The following is a 19,132-nucleotide window of genomic DNA, read 5'->3' on the forward strand; positions in this document are numbered from 1 at the left end:
CGGACTATTGTTCTCCAGTAAAGGATTAGCCCAAGTGGCAGCTGTTCCGGCCAGATGAGACAGGGTAAAGGCCGCTTTAGCAGTGGAGTTGGGGAAGGCCAGAGGTCTGCACAGGAAGAGTAACTTGCACTGATTGATGAAGGTCCTGAACTTCTTGGGGTCACCTTGGTAACGTTCAGGAGCAGCCAGGGGAGAAGGGGCTGGAAGGACCACCGGGGTTGGGGCTGGGGAACTTGCCACTGGAGGAGGCGTGGCTGGAGCGGCAGCATCCCCGAATTCAGAGTCTGCAGGGAGGGAATGCTGGCACTCTGTATGGAATCTAACCTTTGGTGAATCACGGTGTTTGCGGCGGCCATATCTGCCCTTAATATTGTAATTGCCTGTACTAAAGCAGCTATGGGTTCTTCCGTGGACCCCTGCATTGTTCAACACGACTATACGGCTTCTCAGTCTGTTCTGACTTGAGTGTCGTGTAGACCGTTGATGCCTCCGTCCCCAAGTGACGCACAGGGGAACCAAAGAACCCAGCTGTGCGAGCCACAGGTGGGAGATGTTGCTTCCCGGATCCACAGAACCTCAGGAACACCGATGCTGCTGCAGAAAGAACGGGATTAAGTACCAGGCAAATACAATAAATACAAAAATCACAGGGTCTGAATAATCTTACCTATCCGGTGGTTGGAAAACCCGGGAGACCTAGTGAGGGAGGTTCGAGACTCAGATGAAAGGAAGTCCCCAGAACAACAGGGACCGGAGTCACACGTGGATACAGGACAGCCAACCCGAACCAACGGCTGGAGGCGTAGCGTGAGTCCCCAAAGGGCAATGGCGTAGTGAAGGCAAACAAAGTTCAAAGGGATGATCCGAAAGCAGTTGAGGGACAGGCCGAGGTTGAGCGATGAGTCAACAGTTCCAAGCAAAGGTACAAAGGATAATCCGAGGGAGTCCAGGTGAGTGATCCAAAGTCAAGGTAAACAGAAGAGCAGAGTCCAGACGTAGCGCCAGAGTCAAAAGACAGCTGAGAAGCGGTGAGTGCTCCGAGCATCAAGCATTATGTACTGTACGCTTCCTGGTCACGTGACGCCTTCCATCGTCACGTGGGAAACATCGCTCTGAATCACGAGCGGACGATTTTTCGATGCGGAAGCGTTCTGCCGCCCCTTCTGCTGTGTGCTCTCCATGGCAACTGCCAATGCAGGAAGGGCTGCAACGGGGCACGTAAATTGTACCCGGTACGGAGCTTTCGGTCCTTTGGGGCAACCAAATCACGTGAGTCTCGAAACCTGGGAGGAGTAGTGTGGGAAACCGGGGAAGGTGTTGTGGAGGTGCTAGCAGTGTTCTGATGTGCAGAGGAGCGTCTAACACATGCTTATTTTTGTGATCCTTCAAATCCACCATTGGTTGATTTCCAGTTAGGAATTCTTTCAATTTATTAGGAATTCCAATGTGATTAAACTTAGAAAGGAAAGACTCCAGTAGCAAGGAGAGTAGTGTATCTGAGATTACTTTTTCAAGCTCTCATAAAGTGCCACCAGAACACATAGCACCCAAATTATTTCCAGTAATAATCCCTCATGCCCTGCGACTGACGTTTCTGCAATAATACATGTGTGGAAAAAAGTGATAGAAAATGGTGGCAAAGCAAAAGTGGGGAGGAGAAAATGGCCATTTATTTTATAACATGACAATTTTTCCCACAGCGGTGGTCTTCTCCGGGCCTCCTTTGTTGCCCTGTAGCTTGTCTTTTGATTGATGTTTTATTACTGGAAATGCATATTCCTGTGCATGCTGTGCATACAGAATTAAGGTAAATCTCACTGAATAGCCCAATTATGCCAAAACAGAATGGGTGTTTGTTGTTTCATGATGAGGGTGCATAGGCAAACGTAATGAGAACTGTGCCCTTGCTATTTATAGCATTTTAGAAGTACCAATGTAATCACTATGACCACCTTTTATTTTTTCTGGTCTCTGACCTTCAGTGGAAGCAAATTCTTCTCAGTATCTACTCCCGGCAACACCAGCCAACATTGTTCCTGCTGCAATCTCTTCCTTCCATTCACCCCAGCACCAAACACTAACCATCTCCAAGAAACCACTGTGATATCAACTCTAATTCAAGGGCTAGCTGGCCATGAGAGTGAGTGATATAGGACAACACCATGCTACTTGCATGCCATGGGCCCTTTCCAGCAAAGTGTTCAGGCCTATCAAATCAATGAATGTGGACATGTGCCACTGCGAGACAAGTTTGAGGTTTTGTGGTCTATTCCAAGCAGTTTCAGTGTGTGCCAGAAGGGTTCTATACTCCCTTTAGACTGCCATTTAACATTAGTGAGACGAGAACAAAACTAATCCTTCACATGATACAAAGGGCTAAAATTCCCAAATGAAAATGTTAAACGAGTGTGCATTAAAGTACCAGCGAAGAGCTGGGAAAGGCATTATCCGAGTGATGTCAATACTTGCCATGGCAAACAAAGTGACACAGTGGGAGAGGTTGTGTAATTGACCCCTTTTCACTGTTCCAGCAAGAAGGGCTTGAGGGGCAGGTGGGCTTGTTCGTGCTTGAGCTGGTGAGCAGAGGTTTTATGAGGGCGAAGTACAACCGTGATCCTACACCACCACTGGGACTTTTGAAACATCCAAGTTTGAGGGGTGGATAGGAGCAGGAAGCAAAATATTTTGAATCTCAGCACTTTGTGTTCAAGCAACACCCAGCTTTCGTAAAGGTAATTTTAAAATGATCTTTCCCTCTAAAAGTACACAATGGAATTTATTTTGTGGGAAAATGTTCATAGCCCAGGTTTTCTGGAAAGAAAAGGCCAAGCATGTGTCAGCTGTCTATGCAATTTGAAAGAGAGAAACCTCTGAACCTTCCCCAGGAACACATTGATCCATCTCTCGTCCGTCAAGCACATCAAATGTCAAAAGGAGAGGATAGATTCCTCTTATTACATTTTTTAGAATGTATATTTATTGATTTTCCCAAAGATACAAAAACAAAGTCGATAAAATTTCAGAGCAGTCCTGCCCAAAGCTTTCAGTGCACATATCATTCACATGAACATGCTTAACTACTGTATAAGAGAACTGTAACAGCATGAAATACTTTGTTGATTCTGAATTTCATGAGAGTTGGTAAAACTCTGCCCAAGAGTTGGGTTGCTCTTTTGTCTGCTGGCAAGCCTCCAAGCAGAAATAGTTCCTAATCTGCCACTTGTGATAGGAGAGGTAACTATTCTGGATATAGATTTGCCTTACCCTTTCAATTTCTTAAAACAATTCTTCGGTGTTAGCCAATGGCAATGGTTTCCATTGTTCCTGCTGGTGTGTCAGATCGCTTTCTGAGTCTGCAATACCCACCTGGGCCAAGGAGTGTGAATTCTCCAAGGAATACCCATGAGGTGCAGCAATCATTCTCAAGACCTTAAACCACTGTCTCTCAATGGGTAGGCAGGGCATTGCATATGTTTTAAGGATCCTGTTCTCCACACCCTCCTCTCATTTTAATGAATAAAAAGTCACAATTGTAGAAATCTCAAGAAACAACCCACTTGGACGGAATGAGGATGAAAGCAAAAAAGACAAGAATAAAACGAATTGTGCAGACAGACAGACCAACAATATCACATGCACTGAGAGACATACCCAGAACATGATAACGATCCAAAGGATAGTTTTTTAGTGTTGGGGAGAAGAAGATAACTGTTGTGCAGGGAGGTCAGGCTGAAGTAGTTTGATAGAAGAAAAACAGTTAACCCGGGATCTGCAGGAGAGCACAGGAACAAAGCAGCGCACTAGTTTTGAAGATTCTGATATTTGTGTCCAGTTTCAAACAGATCCAATTGAGAATGCAGCCATCTGGGAACTGCAGTTCTCAATGGTAACGGGAGTGCATTGTCAAAGTGAATGAACAACCTTAAGGCATTGTGGTACATGGGGTAACAGACCGCATCAAATTTACCACTACAGACCCCAGTGGCAACGCAGCAAATGAAAGGGATCCTCGATGAGGGATCCACAATGAGTGGAGCCCTGGTGCAGAACACCAGATAGCCCATGGTTCATATTGGATAGCAAACCATTTTCTACCTGTTGAGGTAGTCCCCTGTAGGTTTTTCTGGCTTATGGACTTAATAAAAAGCCCGACCCTAGGTGGTTTTTTTGTTCTGTGCCTTACGAGTCAGAAAGGTATCCCATAGTGGGTACCTCCGATGATCTTGTGGTTAGGCTAGTCGTAACTCTTTAATGGCTCCATTTGGTGGAATCCATTTTACCTGACTGGGTCCTTTTTGACCCCCCCCCTTACATTTCACAAAATGGACTTTGTCTTTGTTTGCCTCTGTGTGTGTGTGAGAGGAGGCGGTCATCTTGGACCGATTGATGCCTGCATCTATGATTTGAGGCTCTAGCCGGCCTTAAACCAGTGCTTATGTCTAAGGTAGTGTAGATTCACTTCCATTGTACAAGAGCCCTTCCTGCATGCATGAGTGAGTTTGCTGGAATGGTCTGTCATTGGCTTTCCACACCTCTGTTCGGATTACGCTTGGTGTGCGGCAGGGCTGTGGTCACTCGCTGATTCCCAAGGCAGATAAAAGCAGACCCCATTACAGGCTCACTTTGTCTACTGCTGTAACACTGAACCTCCCGTCCTTGAAAGGCTGCTGCTTAGGCAGGACCAAAAGGTGTGACCAGCATCCTTTGAATCAGATGGCAAATCTATGCCTCTCCAGAAGATCAGAAGGAACCGACTGCAGCACTCCTTCCCCCTGATCCAGTGGGTACTGTAAAGGGTCAGTAGGAACACTCGGACACAATGGCATGTTACATTTTGGTTATAATGTTTTATTGTCAAAACAATAAGAGGGGTTGCGGAAATCCTATCTATCCAGAACTCTGAGGGGTTTCCCTGCCTCAAACAAACGAAGAACATCTGTGTCGGGATGTAAAAGCATCTTCAGTCCTGTGTCCAAAATCCTAAACTGCCCCTTACATTCTAAACTAAAAACAAGCTGAAAATGGGGATTTCTCTGAGCTATAATTGTATTGCTTCCTCTTGAACTACCAAACAAAGCTCCAAGCTGCACAAAAGCAAAGGAAATAATGTTCCTCCAGGACAGAGGGGTTCTCCGATCCCTTATGTTTCTTCTGGTTTCTTTCAATCCATCCATTTGGCACAGTCAATAAGTAATAAAATGTTTCAATCTTTCCCAAGAAGATCACTCTCTCCTAGAGTACTCCTTTCTATATTTGGTGGTCTACATTTTCTCTCTTTAAAAGGGGTATGGCTTTCCCCCCTTTGTCGCTATCCCACAACTTCAGATTAATTCACCTATTCTTTTACCCCTGGTTTTTACTTTCCTGTCAGGCTTCCACGGTTTTATTTCTTCTCTTGGTATTTTTATTCCTTAAAGGGATACAGCTCTTCCCTTTCTAGGCGGGTCATAAATAAGTATATAAAAAAAGACAAAACACAAAGGGGTTTTAAAAGCACATTTATGTATGGTAAAATGTGTTTGTGTTTATCAAGAACTTACCTGAATGTACCACGTTCCCCACCATGGGGAAACACATGGAACCTTGAGACTGAGGGACAATAGACAGGCCTCCCCTAACTCTGGACATGGACTGGACTTTGCAGAAGAGGATGGGCCATTAGAAAACGCCGGTTGAAGGAAGGATTGCAAGGAGAAAGATTAAAGCATAGCAGTTGAAGAGCACAACAGCAAGAAAAGAACAGCCGAATTCCCTGCGAGGGTGGGTGTTGGGGGAGGTCGCAGCCTGGAGCGCCCCCCTCCCTGCTGGGCGTTTTGAAGGAGTCGAGCCGGGGTGCGTCTGCCAGCTACTCCACGGCATGAAATTATTCCCCACGCCGCGTGTGCAGTGCGGCCCGGTTGAAGAAAAACACCTGTGCCCGGGGCCGCATGTGCAGGGCTAACCCTGAGCAAAGCGTGGCCTGGGAGACAATGGCCCGCCGGGGGACCAGTCCAGGAGCACAGGAAGACAGAAAAGTCCTAGGCCACATCCGCGGTGCGGCCCGGGTGAAACAAAGTAAACACCCCAGTCCAGAGCCAAGTGGCGAGGCGACCCGAACCGGGGCACGACCCGAGGGCTGTCGGCTGCCCAGGGGCCAGTCTGGGCGGCCCTGGATTGAGAGAAGTTGTGTGTGGCGGCCCAGGTGAATGTGTTGGCGTGCCCATGGCAGAGTACACCCCCCCACGGGGCACCCGGGGCGGGTGGTGAAGCGGATGAAAGCCCTGACGGCACCATCGGGTTGCATGATGTCACCAGCACCACCGGGGAGCCTTGCGGCGTCCGCTCTTCCCCGGGGCCAGACAGGGAGAGTGGCAAGAGCTAGGACTTAACTGGAGCCCCAGCCGCAAAGTATGATGCGGCCGGGGCTCAATGCAAGTCAGACGGTTGGGCACGCTGACTCTGCCCAGGTGGGCGGGCCTGGGCGCAATCCAACAAGGATTTCACCCACCTGAGGATCAACCATGCACCACCACGAAGGAAACAAGGGACATTTATTTAAAGCACCACCACCACGGAGGAAATGAAGCAGAACAAGTGCTCCCAATGCCCCACACACAGCATACTAGGTAAGAGGCAATCTGGTTTCCGCCCAGGCCATGGACTGAATCTGCCCTACTGGATCTCAAGATCCAGCTCAGCGATATAATGGGCAAAGGCAATCCTGCACTCCTACTTCTACTATATCTGTCGGCTGCCTTCGATTTCGTTGACCATGATAGAACAACTATTACATTTGGCTCAATTCTCACCTGACGCCACATCCTGGATCTCCTCCTTTCTCTAGGGAAGACGTACGAGGGTGTTCTCAGATCACACATGCGCAGCACCCACCACCATTCACTGTGGTGTCCCGCAAGGTTCCTGCACTGCGCCCACACACTAATATCTTTACACTACCTCTCTTCAACGACTTGGATGAACTCGGCATAGACTACACAAACTATGCTGACGACACCCAAGTCCTTTTACCCCTTACAAGGTCCTATGAACAGGATTCAGCTACTTTAGATAACATCTATGCTGCCACCCAGGCGTGGATGGCAGCTAACAGTCTATGTCTCAAAGGTGAGAAAACTGAGATTTTCCTGGTAGGCTATAAAGACACACTCAACAAACTGGATCCTTAATACTGTAACTTCAACATTGACAATACGAAGATCACAGTGTCACCAGCTGTCAAAACCCTTGGGGTCTTCAGTCATTGACGCGACAAGTCAGTGCCATTGAGTCTTCTGCCACGCTCACCACTAAAGTCATCAATGCGGTCAAACCGCATCTGTCATCCAAAAGCTGCCTCACAATAGCCAGGGCCACCATCAGGTCCAAACTGCACTACTCTAGTGCACTCTTCATGGTTACCTCTGCCAAAAACCAAAAAAGGTTACAAATCACTGAGAACAATGCTGTGCGGAGTATTCCAAAAAGAGAACATCTTTCACAAGCCAGAAGAGATGCACATTGGCTTCCAGTCAAGGAGCGCATTCTCTTTAAAACCTTGGCTATCACTCACAAGTGCCTCGTTCGCAGTGCCTCCCCCTTACCTAACCAGGAAAATAATACCGGTCACCTCCTCCAGACCCATTCGAGCTCACCCCTCTAACCAGATCTGCGTCCCCACCTTCAAAAGAACCAAAGCGGGTGGCTCCAGTTTCCAACACATAGCACCTAAAAACTGGAGTGCCCTGCCCTCCTCATTCAGAAATGAAGCATCTTACACCGTCTTCCGTAAAGCCCTCAAGACAAAGCTGTTCAACTAAGATTAGCGCTCGAGTCACTTAGCCAACACCCATAGCATGCTAGTTCTCCACCTGCACCTCATGCCCCTTTCACTGCATTTCGCTCCACTTCACTAGCCACTACGACTGTAACCAAGGATCAGCTCGCAATCTCTAACATTCGATTTTTCCCTTCAATGCTACTAACATTTACTGTCAACCTTTTTTTCCTTTCCTGCATATTACCATCATGTATACAATATCAGCATCTGCAACCTAATTCCAATGTAACCAAGGAAAAGCGCACAGACTAACATGTTATTGTATCACTCAACCTATGCACAAATATATAGGTTAGCTTTCACCATACCATACCTATTCAACAAATTATGCATACTGTATCCAATTGTAACTATTAACTATGACTGGACGACATCAATACGCTGTACGCCGCAAGCAACCAAGTAAACTTTCTGTAACAGCGCCACAATGCCTAAGGGACGTTGTGCAGTTTATACATTTAAATAAATAAAATAAATAAGGAGAGTAAGGGTTCCCAAAGTTCATAAGGAGAATAAGGGCTCCCAAAGCCCCATGAAGTAAGGGCTCCCAAAGCCCTATGAGGAAGTAAGGGCTCCCAACGCCCCATGAAGCTGAGGCAAGTGCCCCACGACAGCCACCTGCGCCAGAGCGGGGGTTTCAAGTTGGGGGAAGTATGATGTTTGATGCCCCGGAGCAAGCAGCCAAAGATGAACCAAGATACTGTGTTTAATTCAATGACTGTTGTGGACTTCACTAATAGGGGCAGACTGCAGCTGCCCAAATAATGAAATTGGTGGTAATAAGAGGGGTATGTGGGGAAAGTGGGAAGTTGAGAGGTTTGGGAAGCGATGCAGAGGGAGAGGTGACGTACCTGCTAAGGGTTATCATGCAGAGGGGGTTATGCCATGGGTATATCCCTTACCCATATTTATGGCAGTTCTAAACACAGAATAGGAAGATGAAGATCGGGGACTCAGTAGTAGCCCATCGCCTGTATTAACCATTTTATTTGCAGGTTTGCCCAGCGCCTCTCCAGAACAGGTGGTGTGGGATGGTGGGGTGGTTCCAGTGGGGTCCATCTCTGACCCAGAGTATTCTTGAAAAAAAAGAAAATAACAGTGGCTACATTTCTTAAAGGGGCATGCGTGTTCCCTGGCCTTATACACTCTTTCACACACAAGGGCTGTGACCCCTGAGCTTTATCAATCCTTTGCCTTCCCTGGTCTACTCTGTTAGGCAGAATCCCGTGCAGTTCCCTCAGGGACCACTACCCAGGATTAGGACTACAGGTGAGAGCAATAAATCCCCTTTGGTATCAGTCTGTACCACAAAGATTTAGTTGGTAGCTGTGGCTAAGCAGTCAGACTTATCTCAGGGAGATGAGCAGTATTCAGGCTTTACACAATAGGTAGTACAGTACTATGGAACAAGGAAACACGGACCATTTATTTTATACATATCTAGTTCAACACATGAATTACAGTTGATAAAGCAAGTTAAGTTTAGTCAAGGAAAAGTATATACAACTCCCTATTCAATTGCAGACAAGTTTGCAGTAGAGTGAAAACTGAGCAAAACGGCACAGTGAAAACCAACTACAAATAGCACTCTATCAATTTAACGAAAGGGAGGGAAAGGACAAGTTAAACCGAAATATCTTCAGGCACCCCCTAGCAACACTTCCCTGAAGTTTTGTGAACAAGTAATGCACAGTAACACTTTAGCAGAAAGATAAGTCAATGAAAACTGAGCAAAATGGCACTCCACAAGTTAAAACAGTAGGAAGGAAGAGGGGTTTAGAAGATTCAGGTGCATCAACACATTTCTCATTGAAAACCAATCTAGTGAGAGCAGATCTAACAAATCAGCCAGAGTCAATAGGCCTGAGCCAGAGTCAGTGGTACAGGACCAAGAGTTTAGGAGCAAAAATGTTCTTGTAGCTGCATTCAAGACTTTGGTAGACGAATATTGAAAAGGTAGATGCGAGGCGAAAGACAATGTAAGAGAGAGGACGGCCAACCCAACAAGTAGATAAAGGATTTAAAACACCTTTAGGGCTACCACGGGGAAAGGGAGGTCTGGCAGAACAATGAACCTTAAACGTGAAGAAGTGGCTCCTGTGGTGGCAGTTGTTCCTGGTAGTTCTTGCAGGTCGAGGGGTCCAGCAGAGGATAGAGGCTCTCGTCGTGCAAGAAGGTTCAAGTCACTGCACTACCCAGGGATGAAACCAGCGGCGGTACTGCCAAACGAAGTTTAAAAGGTACGCTCCTTTTAATCGCGGTCCGGGTCGATAGCTGCCTGGCTATCCGGTCTCCAAGTGCTGGGCACTGTCGATTCGACCAAAGCAGGTCCGTGGAAGCTATGGGTGAACTGGTTGGTCCCACCAGCTCAAGGGAAGAAGGCTCTTTCGATGAAGATCTCCTCTCGTCGTGTGGAAGAAAAGTGGTGAGACGATCTGGCAGGGCTTCACCGGTGGTGTAGATGATGAAGATGTCTGTGGCTTCTCTCCCCTTCGGTTCCGTAGTTCCAGTGGCAACATCTTGCTCTTCCAGTCCTCAGGACCCTGCTTTTATGCAGAAAGAGACCCATTCATACAGCCTAGCTGTCACTCACACAGTGGAGTGGTCTTCTTGGCGGGAGACCCTCCAGCCTATCAGGTTAGAGTGCGACCTGAGTTGCTGCGGCAACTCTGTCCAAGGGTTCTACTTCCCCTCCCAAACAACAGACCCACCCCAGACTCGGAGGCGCCGAACGGGGGGCTTCTTGGCAGAAGCCCACCAAAAGAACGAACAAAGGATCCCCGACCTGGGTTAGGAGTTTAGAGTAAGACACGAGAAAGAATTTATATTAAAGTTCTGGCAAATAAAACCTACCGGAGTAAAGTTAATAATAAAATAAACCGGCGGTATGTTAGAGGCTGTCACTAAAAGTGTTAGCCTCGAACAATAGGAAAATCCCATAGGAAAATATTTGCGGTTGAATATTTATGGTAGTAACCACTGCCACCAGCCAGAAACTTTAGAGAGCGGGACTTTAAGGTACCCCCTCGAAAATGAACCCAAGGGAAAAACTCTTAACCCTTTCCAGTACCTCCATAGTAAGATGGGTTGGACTGGTTAAGTTCATAAGATTTGACTAGTAAAGGCAATGGGGACTTTACATGTCCTGGGAGACAGTAGTCAGTCCCAGGGTATGGAGTCTATGTTTGGGGGTCGCTACGACACCCCTGTGTCACTGCACTGAGGGTGCTGTGTAACACATGTGAATAAAGATGGTTCCTATGGGTGAGAGAAAATCCCATAGGCATTAAACACAAAAATAGCCTAGAACACACGTAGCAAAAATGCCTAAGAAACAAACCCTTCAAATCCAGCAAAGGTGCTGGGGGACTCTATAGGTAAGGGAAATTAGCCATAGAATGAGAATTCTCCCCAACATACTCTGCTGCCAGGGTATTGTTTATTTGGGAACAAGGAACATCTAAGCAGATCCGGTCTTCATTGAAGGGAGTTCCTTATGGGAATGGGAGTCCTTGTCCCGCTAGAGGGGAGACACTCCACATGAGGTCCCACTTTCCCAGACCCCTAAGGAAGGTTTTGCTTAGCGGGCTCACCTCCATAGACTCAAAGGGACAATTGGACAGAAAAGGGAGACAAAAAGAATCCCTTGAATAAACAGAACTTTAAGTTTAAAGCATTATCAATCATCCAGTAGCACAAGTCTCTGGTTATTTATGCTGTTTTCAATAGTGGTAGGGTTTGATAGAAAGTAGGTTTTGACGGAGGCCAATTTTTTATTTCTTTAGAGGACAGATGAGCACCCTTTATTTTAGTTTCATAGGTGGGGAATATCCTCGTAGCGATAAGGATAGTGAGGCCTTTCTTTAGCATTTACAAAAACACATCTTTGAAATGTCCTCTTTTGGTCTGCCTCCTTCAATTAGTTCGCAACAAGCCCGAATCTGCACACATGGTCCCCGTTGGGCTCTTACTAAACATTCTAGCCTAGATAGGAAAAGAGTTTTACTTTTCTGTGATTGCTTTTCCCCCCTTCTGTGAAAGGCTCTATATTGAAGTGTTACAGAACATTTACAATTGTTGCTAGTTACCTGCCACAGTATTGCATTTATTTTACAAAGTTTAGTTAGCTGTTGAAGTAGTATTTTATCCCTTGCCTTTTCTTCTATAATCCTTATTATTTTTTTTAAAAAAAGGTATAGTGTGTGGGCATTCCCTTTAATTGAATTTGTGAAAATATATGTACTGTACCTGTTAATAACCTAACTCCTGCTGTGGGGATCAGAGACGAACTGTAGGAGGGTGTGCATGGCTGTCCACTTTAAGTCAGTCCAAACTCCCCCTGGTAAGTTTGACAGGACAGCAAGGCTTTAATTTTAGGAGAAGTGGAGACTGGTGTAACGTAACAATCACACAAATGATATGAAGTAAAGGTGCGTCCACAAAGTTAAGTACAGAAAATATAATACTTTATTTATTACCAATAATGTACATAAAAGCTAAAATGAACTATAAAAAGGTAAATACACCAAGTATAGATACAAGAAGAAGAATGGGGTGCAATGGACACCAGTAACACCTTAAAGCAAATAATACAGCCTTGCTTCTCAACACAAACGTGATGTAGTTAAAGATCAGGAAAAACAAAGGCTAGAAATGTAACAGATTCAAAGAATATAAAGCATACATCCACCATAGGGCAGCATACAGCGAGGTCTGGCTGTCTCATGTTCGATATGAAATAAAGCAGCCAGTCCTGGCTTCAGGCTCATGTTATGTTGCATTTTGGTCATTGTGTTCCTGAATTTAAAATGTAGTTTTGTAACGGTCAATGCAAGGAAACCCAGAGAAAAACACATGTATGCCTATTCTCGAGACCAAACATGTTCAAAAGTAAGAAGATTGTGTCGAGTGTCATTTTTCAGGCATAAAGGAGGTACAGCGGATTCACAGAATTTTAATTTTGGAAAGAAGAGTGGAATTTAAATGAATGATGGGAAAAAGGAAACAGGCGCTTTAAAAAATGTGATCACGCATGGTATCACTTTACACAAAGTACCACCACTGAGGGTTCTCCTCCCGGAAGGATGACACAGAGAAGTCCTTTTACAGGTGTCTGTGCTGCTAGATGTAAGAAATCCTCATATATCAAAAGGCAACCAATTGGACTTTCTTCTCTCTAAAATTAAAACCTAGACGTGAATGAGAACACCACAAGCGAAGAGTGAAGCTAGTGTTCAGATGAAGATTACGTTATTTTAATAAGGACTTCATCATTGCAATTATAATATAGAGTATAATGCCCCTGGCAGTTACTATCAAGTAGAAAGTATATAATCTGACACTATTTTAGTAATATGGCTAAAGAGAAAAGAATCAAACTCGTTACCTTCCCATCGTGTCTTTTTTTCGGTGTGCTTGCCTGATCCTTTTTGAAAACAGGGCAGCATTTTTAGTGATTACTGCCATTCAATCCATTAATTTCATCACATGCCATTAAGAAATAGTATTTGAAAGGAGCTCTGCAGTAGCAGCTGTGTGCACTTACACAATGCGGGACAATGAGCAGAAAAGCGGAAGCATGCACGACACACAGCTAACTGGCCGGCCTGATTAGAACGCAGCCTCCTGTAATTACAGTCCCTCAAGCGGCCATTATCCTGGTTTTTGGTAGATGCGGACCCTTTGAAAGGAACATCTACGGCAAGAGCGATCAACTGACGCAACCTGTGCATCTTCCTAAATAAACACATGGGTAGCCTGTTTATCCGCGTAAAGCTGGGAATGGCAGCTAAGAACAGGCAGTGAAGAAGCTCTAAGCAGTGGCCACCCCTGAAAGGGGGCGAGACAATCTGAACAAACGGATCATGGCATTCCTTACCAGCAGAGGTGGCGAATTGACATCAATGTGGCTAAGAACTTGGAATTCTCTCAGCACGCTCTGCACTGGTGCAGACGGCTGCTCCAGGGCGGCGCGCAAGTAATACTGGATGCTGCCGTATCTTCCAGTGTAAGACGTTACCAGCGACCTGAAATACAGAGAGGCAGCGCAGGAGCTGGCATGAGTAAACCAGAACATACAAACTACTGCAAAGTGCTGTGTGCGTGGGGACTTAAACAGGACATGAGAACATCCGATCAGTGGTTTCTGTGGATTGTAAATGCTTAACTGACTTGCATATGCGGGGGGAGACCCCTGTAACCCCTGCCCCCATTACTACCCTAACCCACCACCCCAAATAGAATTCAGCTGAAATTTGCAGTAAAAATAAATAAATCAACATTTTCGTCGGCTGCATTTTCTGCTGCGCTTTAATGGGGTGAGATAGCCGGCTAAAATGCATGAATTTCTACAGGCGCAACTGGGACATATTTTCAGACAAGAGAAAACCACAACAAATGTATATCAAGTCAAACTTTGTAGGCATTAACCTAAAAGTAAACCAAATAAGGACACCCATTTCAAGCCCCATGCAATCTTATATAGGCTTCAATGTCAACTATGGCAGTAACGCAGAGGGAAAATGACATTACTTAAGAAATAAAACCCGATTGGCGGGGGCATTACCGAGTCAGATAATGCCCCGGAGCAGAGTTACATGGCATGAGAGAAGCAAGTGCCTTAACATTAGCCCTGGGGCTTTAACAGACATGGTAATGCCTGTGCCAATCAGGATTTATTGTTATTAGCATCCCAGTGTTTGCAGTTTCTCAGTGTAAACATTTTTTTTTAAAACGACTAAACTAGATGGCCGCCATGGAAAAGTGAGAAGGGAACTTGTACCCTCTCCCTTACCAGGGTGGCCATTGCCGCGACGGGAAGCAGCGAGAACAGTGAGTGTTCCCGTCACCGGCAAGGGAAAAGGAAGCTCCAGTTAAGTGGGGTGGGCGGTAAATGGGACGGGGGACCACTTACCTGCTGTCCTGGCTGGGAAGAAGGTGGCCTCCCGCCTCTGAAGAGGCTCAGTGAACAGGCTTTATCGGGTAAAGCCCCGTTCCTAGCTTCCCGATCGGCTCGGAGGGCATTTGACGCCCTTCCTCCCCTGGCAGGGTTGCTAATACGTTGCAATTAATGGTGCGAACTGTGTCAAAAAGCATACCTTGTTGCTCATAACAAGGTCTGCTTCGCTTGCTACCCTGGATCTGAGGGATTACAAGGATTTAAAGATACCATTAAATAAGCGGTGAGTTGGAAAGAGCCAGGGCTGCAATATTTAAAAACAAATACAAAGAAAAACACCCTTCAGCATCCAGCCAGGAAGGAACAGAGTGCCGCAAGGTAGGGTTAGTGTAAATGGGACGAGGTAGTCGTGTTGATTTCAACAATGTTGCAAATATGCCTGCTTGGCCCCCACACGTGGGTCTCCGCAGTGAGTGAGGGAGAACAGTCTAGGTGGCAGGCGCATGATCATATGGCCCACAGTCTATGCATTTAAAGGGCAGATCTGGTGCCCCTCGATGCTGATGTTGGCACTGCAGCGGGACACACACCATTGGTCTGTTCTGATCCTCAGCAGCTTATCCCGATTCCTTCTCGCAGAGGAAGTAAGCGTCACATCTGATTAGAGTGTTTCATTGTTGTCTTTGTGTAAGAATTATTCCCCTATGTTGTAAATATCTTGTTCACTTGCGAGTTAATTGCGGAAAGAGTTCAATAGCACCCTGAGCAGCACCCATGCCCATTACTGCATAGTGGTTATAGTAACGGCTAGCGTATGGTTTGTGGGGCCGACATTTCCTGGCACAGTTGGCAAACGGGCACAGAAAGAAGTACAATTCTGCCATTACATGTTAGTAGACCAGAACGCTGGTATTTGACAGATTTTCGCTTTCTTGCTCAGAAGACACAAGTCACACATACACATCAACAACAAATACACATGTAGATATGCTGCAGCGTCAACACGCATACTTTACACAGTCACAAATACATTCAGCACATAGCCACAATCAAACAAACAGAACACACACAAAAATCTTCCCTGTAAACAGAAAAGAAATAAGCCACCCTTACTCAGCTGCATCATCAGCTCCTAGATGTCTCCCCTTGCAGCCTCGCCTGCTTCTATGAATTCTGTGCAGCCGACTTCCCAACATGTACAACTTGGGAGCACAATGAAAGTCCAGTCTTCTTGGTATATTTAACTCTGCATTGTCCAAGTTCAGACCCAGGTACCACAATTACCAGCAAGACTGCAACCCATCCCCTTGTGTCTCACAGAGGCTGACTGGAAAATCCAGGCAGTCTATGCCAACAACGCAAAGTAGTGAGAGCAAGGGATGGGCTTGGTGCGATAGGCAATTGAAGGGGGCGAGTGACAAGAAATAAGTGTTATGGGCCAGGGAAGAGGGCAAGCGTGGGTTAAGGGAAGGCAATTGAGTTACGTGTTTAGCGATGGAGGAAAAGGAAAGTTCATTATAAGGGACGAAAGAGGGGCACAGAACATAAAGTTCAAGTGAAGGACACTGGTTGGTGAAGGGAAAGGAAAACCGGGTCAATAAGAAATCGGGAAAGGCAGCTTAGCGTTTTGAGTGACTGCTGTTCAAATGTGTGCCCAAGTTGCATGCGAGTACATCAAATTGCAGGATTGGCTTTGCCCCTTCGTTTTTTCTGGCAAAGTGGTACATTCTTGCTTTTCAAACGCGTGTTTCTATTAAGATTTCTCTTTTTTTGTTGCTGGGTATTTTGATCATGTGACTTGGTGCTTTGAAAGCCAGATGTATTGAACCAGTATTAAACAATGACGTGTAGCCATTACACAACAACTTTGCACAAACGTGTTTTGTTGGTTTTAAAACTGAAGATGGATTAGGAGAAGATGACGTCTCCTCTGCGGTCTTAGTTGTAAACTGTGCAATTGGGAAACAAGGGTTTACATCCCACTTCCCACATGTCATATGTGAACCTGAGCAAATCAATTCAATTTACTGGCCTTATGTTTCTTAACTATAAGGAACGTTGATAAGAATGGTCTGTAGGGAATGCGTCACTCATACATGTTTATAAAATACAGTTAGACCATAAATATAAAAAATATGAATCATTTATAAACTGTTGTGGAGGCAGAATGCCAGGTGCAAGTCAGGTGTTGAGGGGAGGGAGGATCAGGATGCCAAATTAGGGTTTATGTTGAAGGGAGGGTGGACGGGTGTGAGGCATGGATGTGGTTTTGCTGAGTGGGGTGGCGGCCAGATATAGTTATCTTACCATTCCTGCTCGTGTTTGGCTCTTAGAAAGAAGTCAGATTGCCCCCTGGCTCGCCTCTGATTCAGCTCCCCAATGAGCCCTCTAGTTTCCTCCCCACGTTACATGGGTTTAAAACCACAGATGGGAGGATATGCAGCCTGCTGTCACATTGCAAGCTTGGGCATCAAGAAACCTGGGTCCAAATTATATTACCCATGCCAAATCATTTTACTGAGTCTGGTATGGATGGGGCATTCACTGGTGCCTGGGTCTTTGAGGATAGCTGAAAGATAAGATGTAAGGAGATATATATATATATAATATATATATATAAAATAACAGGGGGTCTGGGAAACTCTCTACCAGCACGAACACAGCCCAATGACCTGTTCTTGGGTGAATAACCCCTGGGAGAGACTCTACCAAGTCTTTAGCTCACTGTCCCTTTCACAGAGAAGACATTTCCCTGCATATCAGTCTTTTTCCTGCCCAGGGGCAGTCCAGCACCGAAATGCTAGGCAGTTCTCCTCTGAACAAGACTACCACTGCAACCCCATACACGTGTTTCAACCTTGTTGGGCATCATCAGTGAGGTGAAGCTGTGTCTAGAGCAGTGAGCAAGGGGTCCACGTCTGGACTTGGTAGAGTCTCTCCCAGGGTTTATTCATCCAAGAACAGGTCATTGGGCTGTGTTCGTACTGGTAGAGAGATTCCCAGACCCCCCTTTGTTTTGCATAAATTAACTTTGGGTCTCACCCTAAGTTACCTGGGCGATCCAGACGTGGACCCCTTGCTCACTGTTCTTAGAGAGGCGCAGCTTCACCTCACTGATGATGCCCAACAAGGCTGAAACACGTGTATGGGTTTGCTGTTGGTACTCTTGTTCAGAGGAGAATTGCCTAGAATTTCGGTGCTGGACTGCCCCTGGGCAGGACAAAGACCGATATGCAGGGACATTTCTTCTCTGTGAAAGGGACAGTGAGCTAAAGACTTGGTAGAGCCTCTCCCAGGGCTTATTCACCCAAGAACAGGTCATTGGGGTGTGTTCGTACTGGTAGAGAGATTCCCAGACCCCCCTTTGTTTCATATATATATATATATATATATATATATATATATATGATACATTGCTCACCGTAATCGTATTTCTGATGCTTGTATCTGCTTAGATTCACATGCTGTGCATAGGCCGACATCTAGTGGAAGCTGCGGAGTATTACAGTTTGTTTTTCGAAACTCGAAAATGGGCGTCGACACAGGGCGTGCCAGTAATACTATCCATAGTGTGACGTCCACTGTACCCAAGATCCCTCACGCGTCTAGGATCCTTAGATTGTAATTTTTTCCTGACATGAGGTAGCATGAGGAGTAGCCCGAGTACAGATAATCCAAGCAGATAGACAGAGAGGTAAGACTACAAGCAATCATGCGCCTTCTCTCAGAGGGGAGGAAGGGTGGGTCGCATGTGAATCTAAGCAGATACAAGCATCAGAAATACGATTACGGTGAGTAATGTATCCCTTCTGAGGCTTGTGGAATCTGCTGAGATCACATGCTGTGCATAGATTAGCGAGCAGTACCTGAAGAAGGAGGTGGGATGTGAGAAGGGTCATGAGCAAATAAGTGTCTTAGAACCGCTTGTCCCACTTGTGTATCTGCCTTGGAATGGGTGTCAATGCAGTAATGCTGAGTAAAAGTGTGAATAGAGTTCCAAGTAGCTGCTTTGCAAATGGTGTCAAGGGGTACATTTGCAATGAAAGCCAGAGTGGCCCCAATGCCTCTAGTAGAGTGGGCTCTTGGCGTGAAAGGCAGAGTTCTTTCACAGAGTGAGTAACACAGCTGGATACAGTTAATAATCCACTTCGAGATGGCACCTTTAGAGACGCGATCCCCCTCTCTGCCTGTAGCTCCGGAGACAAACAGTTGATCTGTTTTTCTTAGCGGTCTGGTTTTATTTACATAGTAGAGGACCGCCCTACGCACATCTAGGGTGTGTAGTTTCACCTCAGCCGAGCTTTGCGGGTCCTGGAAGAAAGCCGGAAGCTCGATGGACTGGTTTACATGGAATTTAGATATAAATTTAGGTGAGAACCTAGGGTGTGTGCGTAAAACCAGTTTGTCTTTATGGACAG

At 46.0% G+C, this 19,132-nt stretch overlaps 1 protein-coding gene across 1 annotated transcript in view; it reads right to left on the bottom strand.

Moving 5' to 3' along the window:
- Positions 1 to 19,132, bottom strand: part of ARRDC4 (arrestin domain containing 4) — a 204,741-nt gene that overhangs the window by 133,054 nt on the left and 52,555 nt on the right. The window contains exon 3 of the mRNA XM_069625058.1: positions 13,695 to 13,842. Within this exon, the coding sequence (XP_069481159.1) occupies positions 13,695 to 13,842 (148 nt within the window). The remainder of the gene's footprint in view (positions 1 to 13,694; positions 13,843 to 19,132) is intronic.

The sequence above is a fragment of the Ambystoma mexicanum genome, chromosome 11 (assembly GCF_040938575.1).
Source record: "Ambystoma mexicanum isolate Mex_15411 chromosome 11, UKY_AmexF1_1, whole genome shotgun sequence".
NCBI lineage: Eukaryota > Metazoa > Chordata > Amphibia > Caudata > Ambystomatidae > Ambystoma > Ambystoma mexicanum.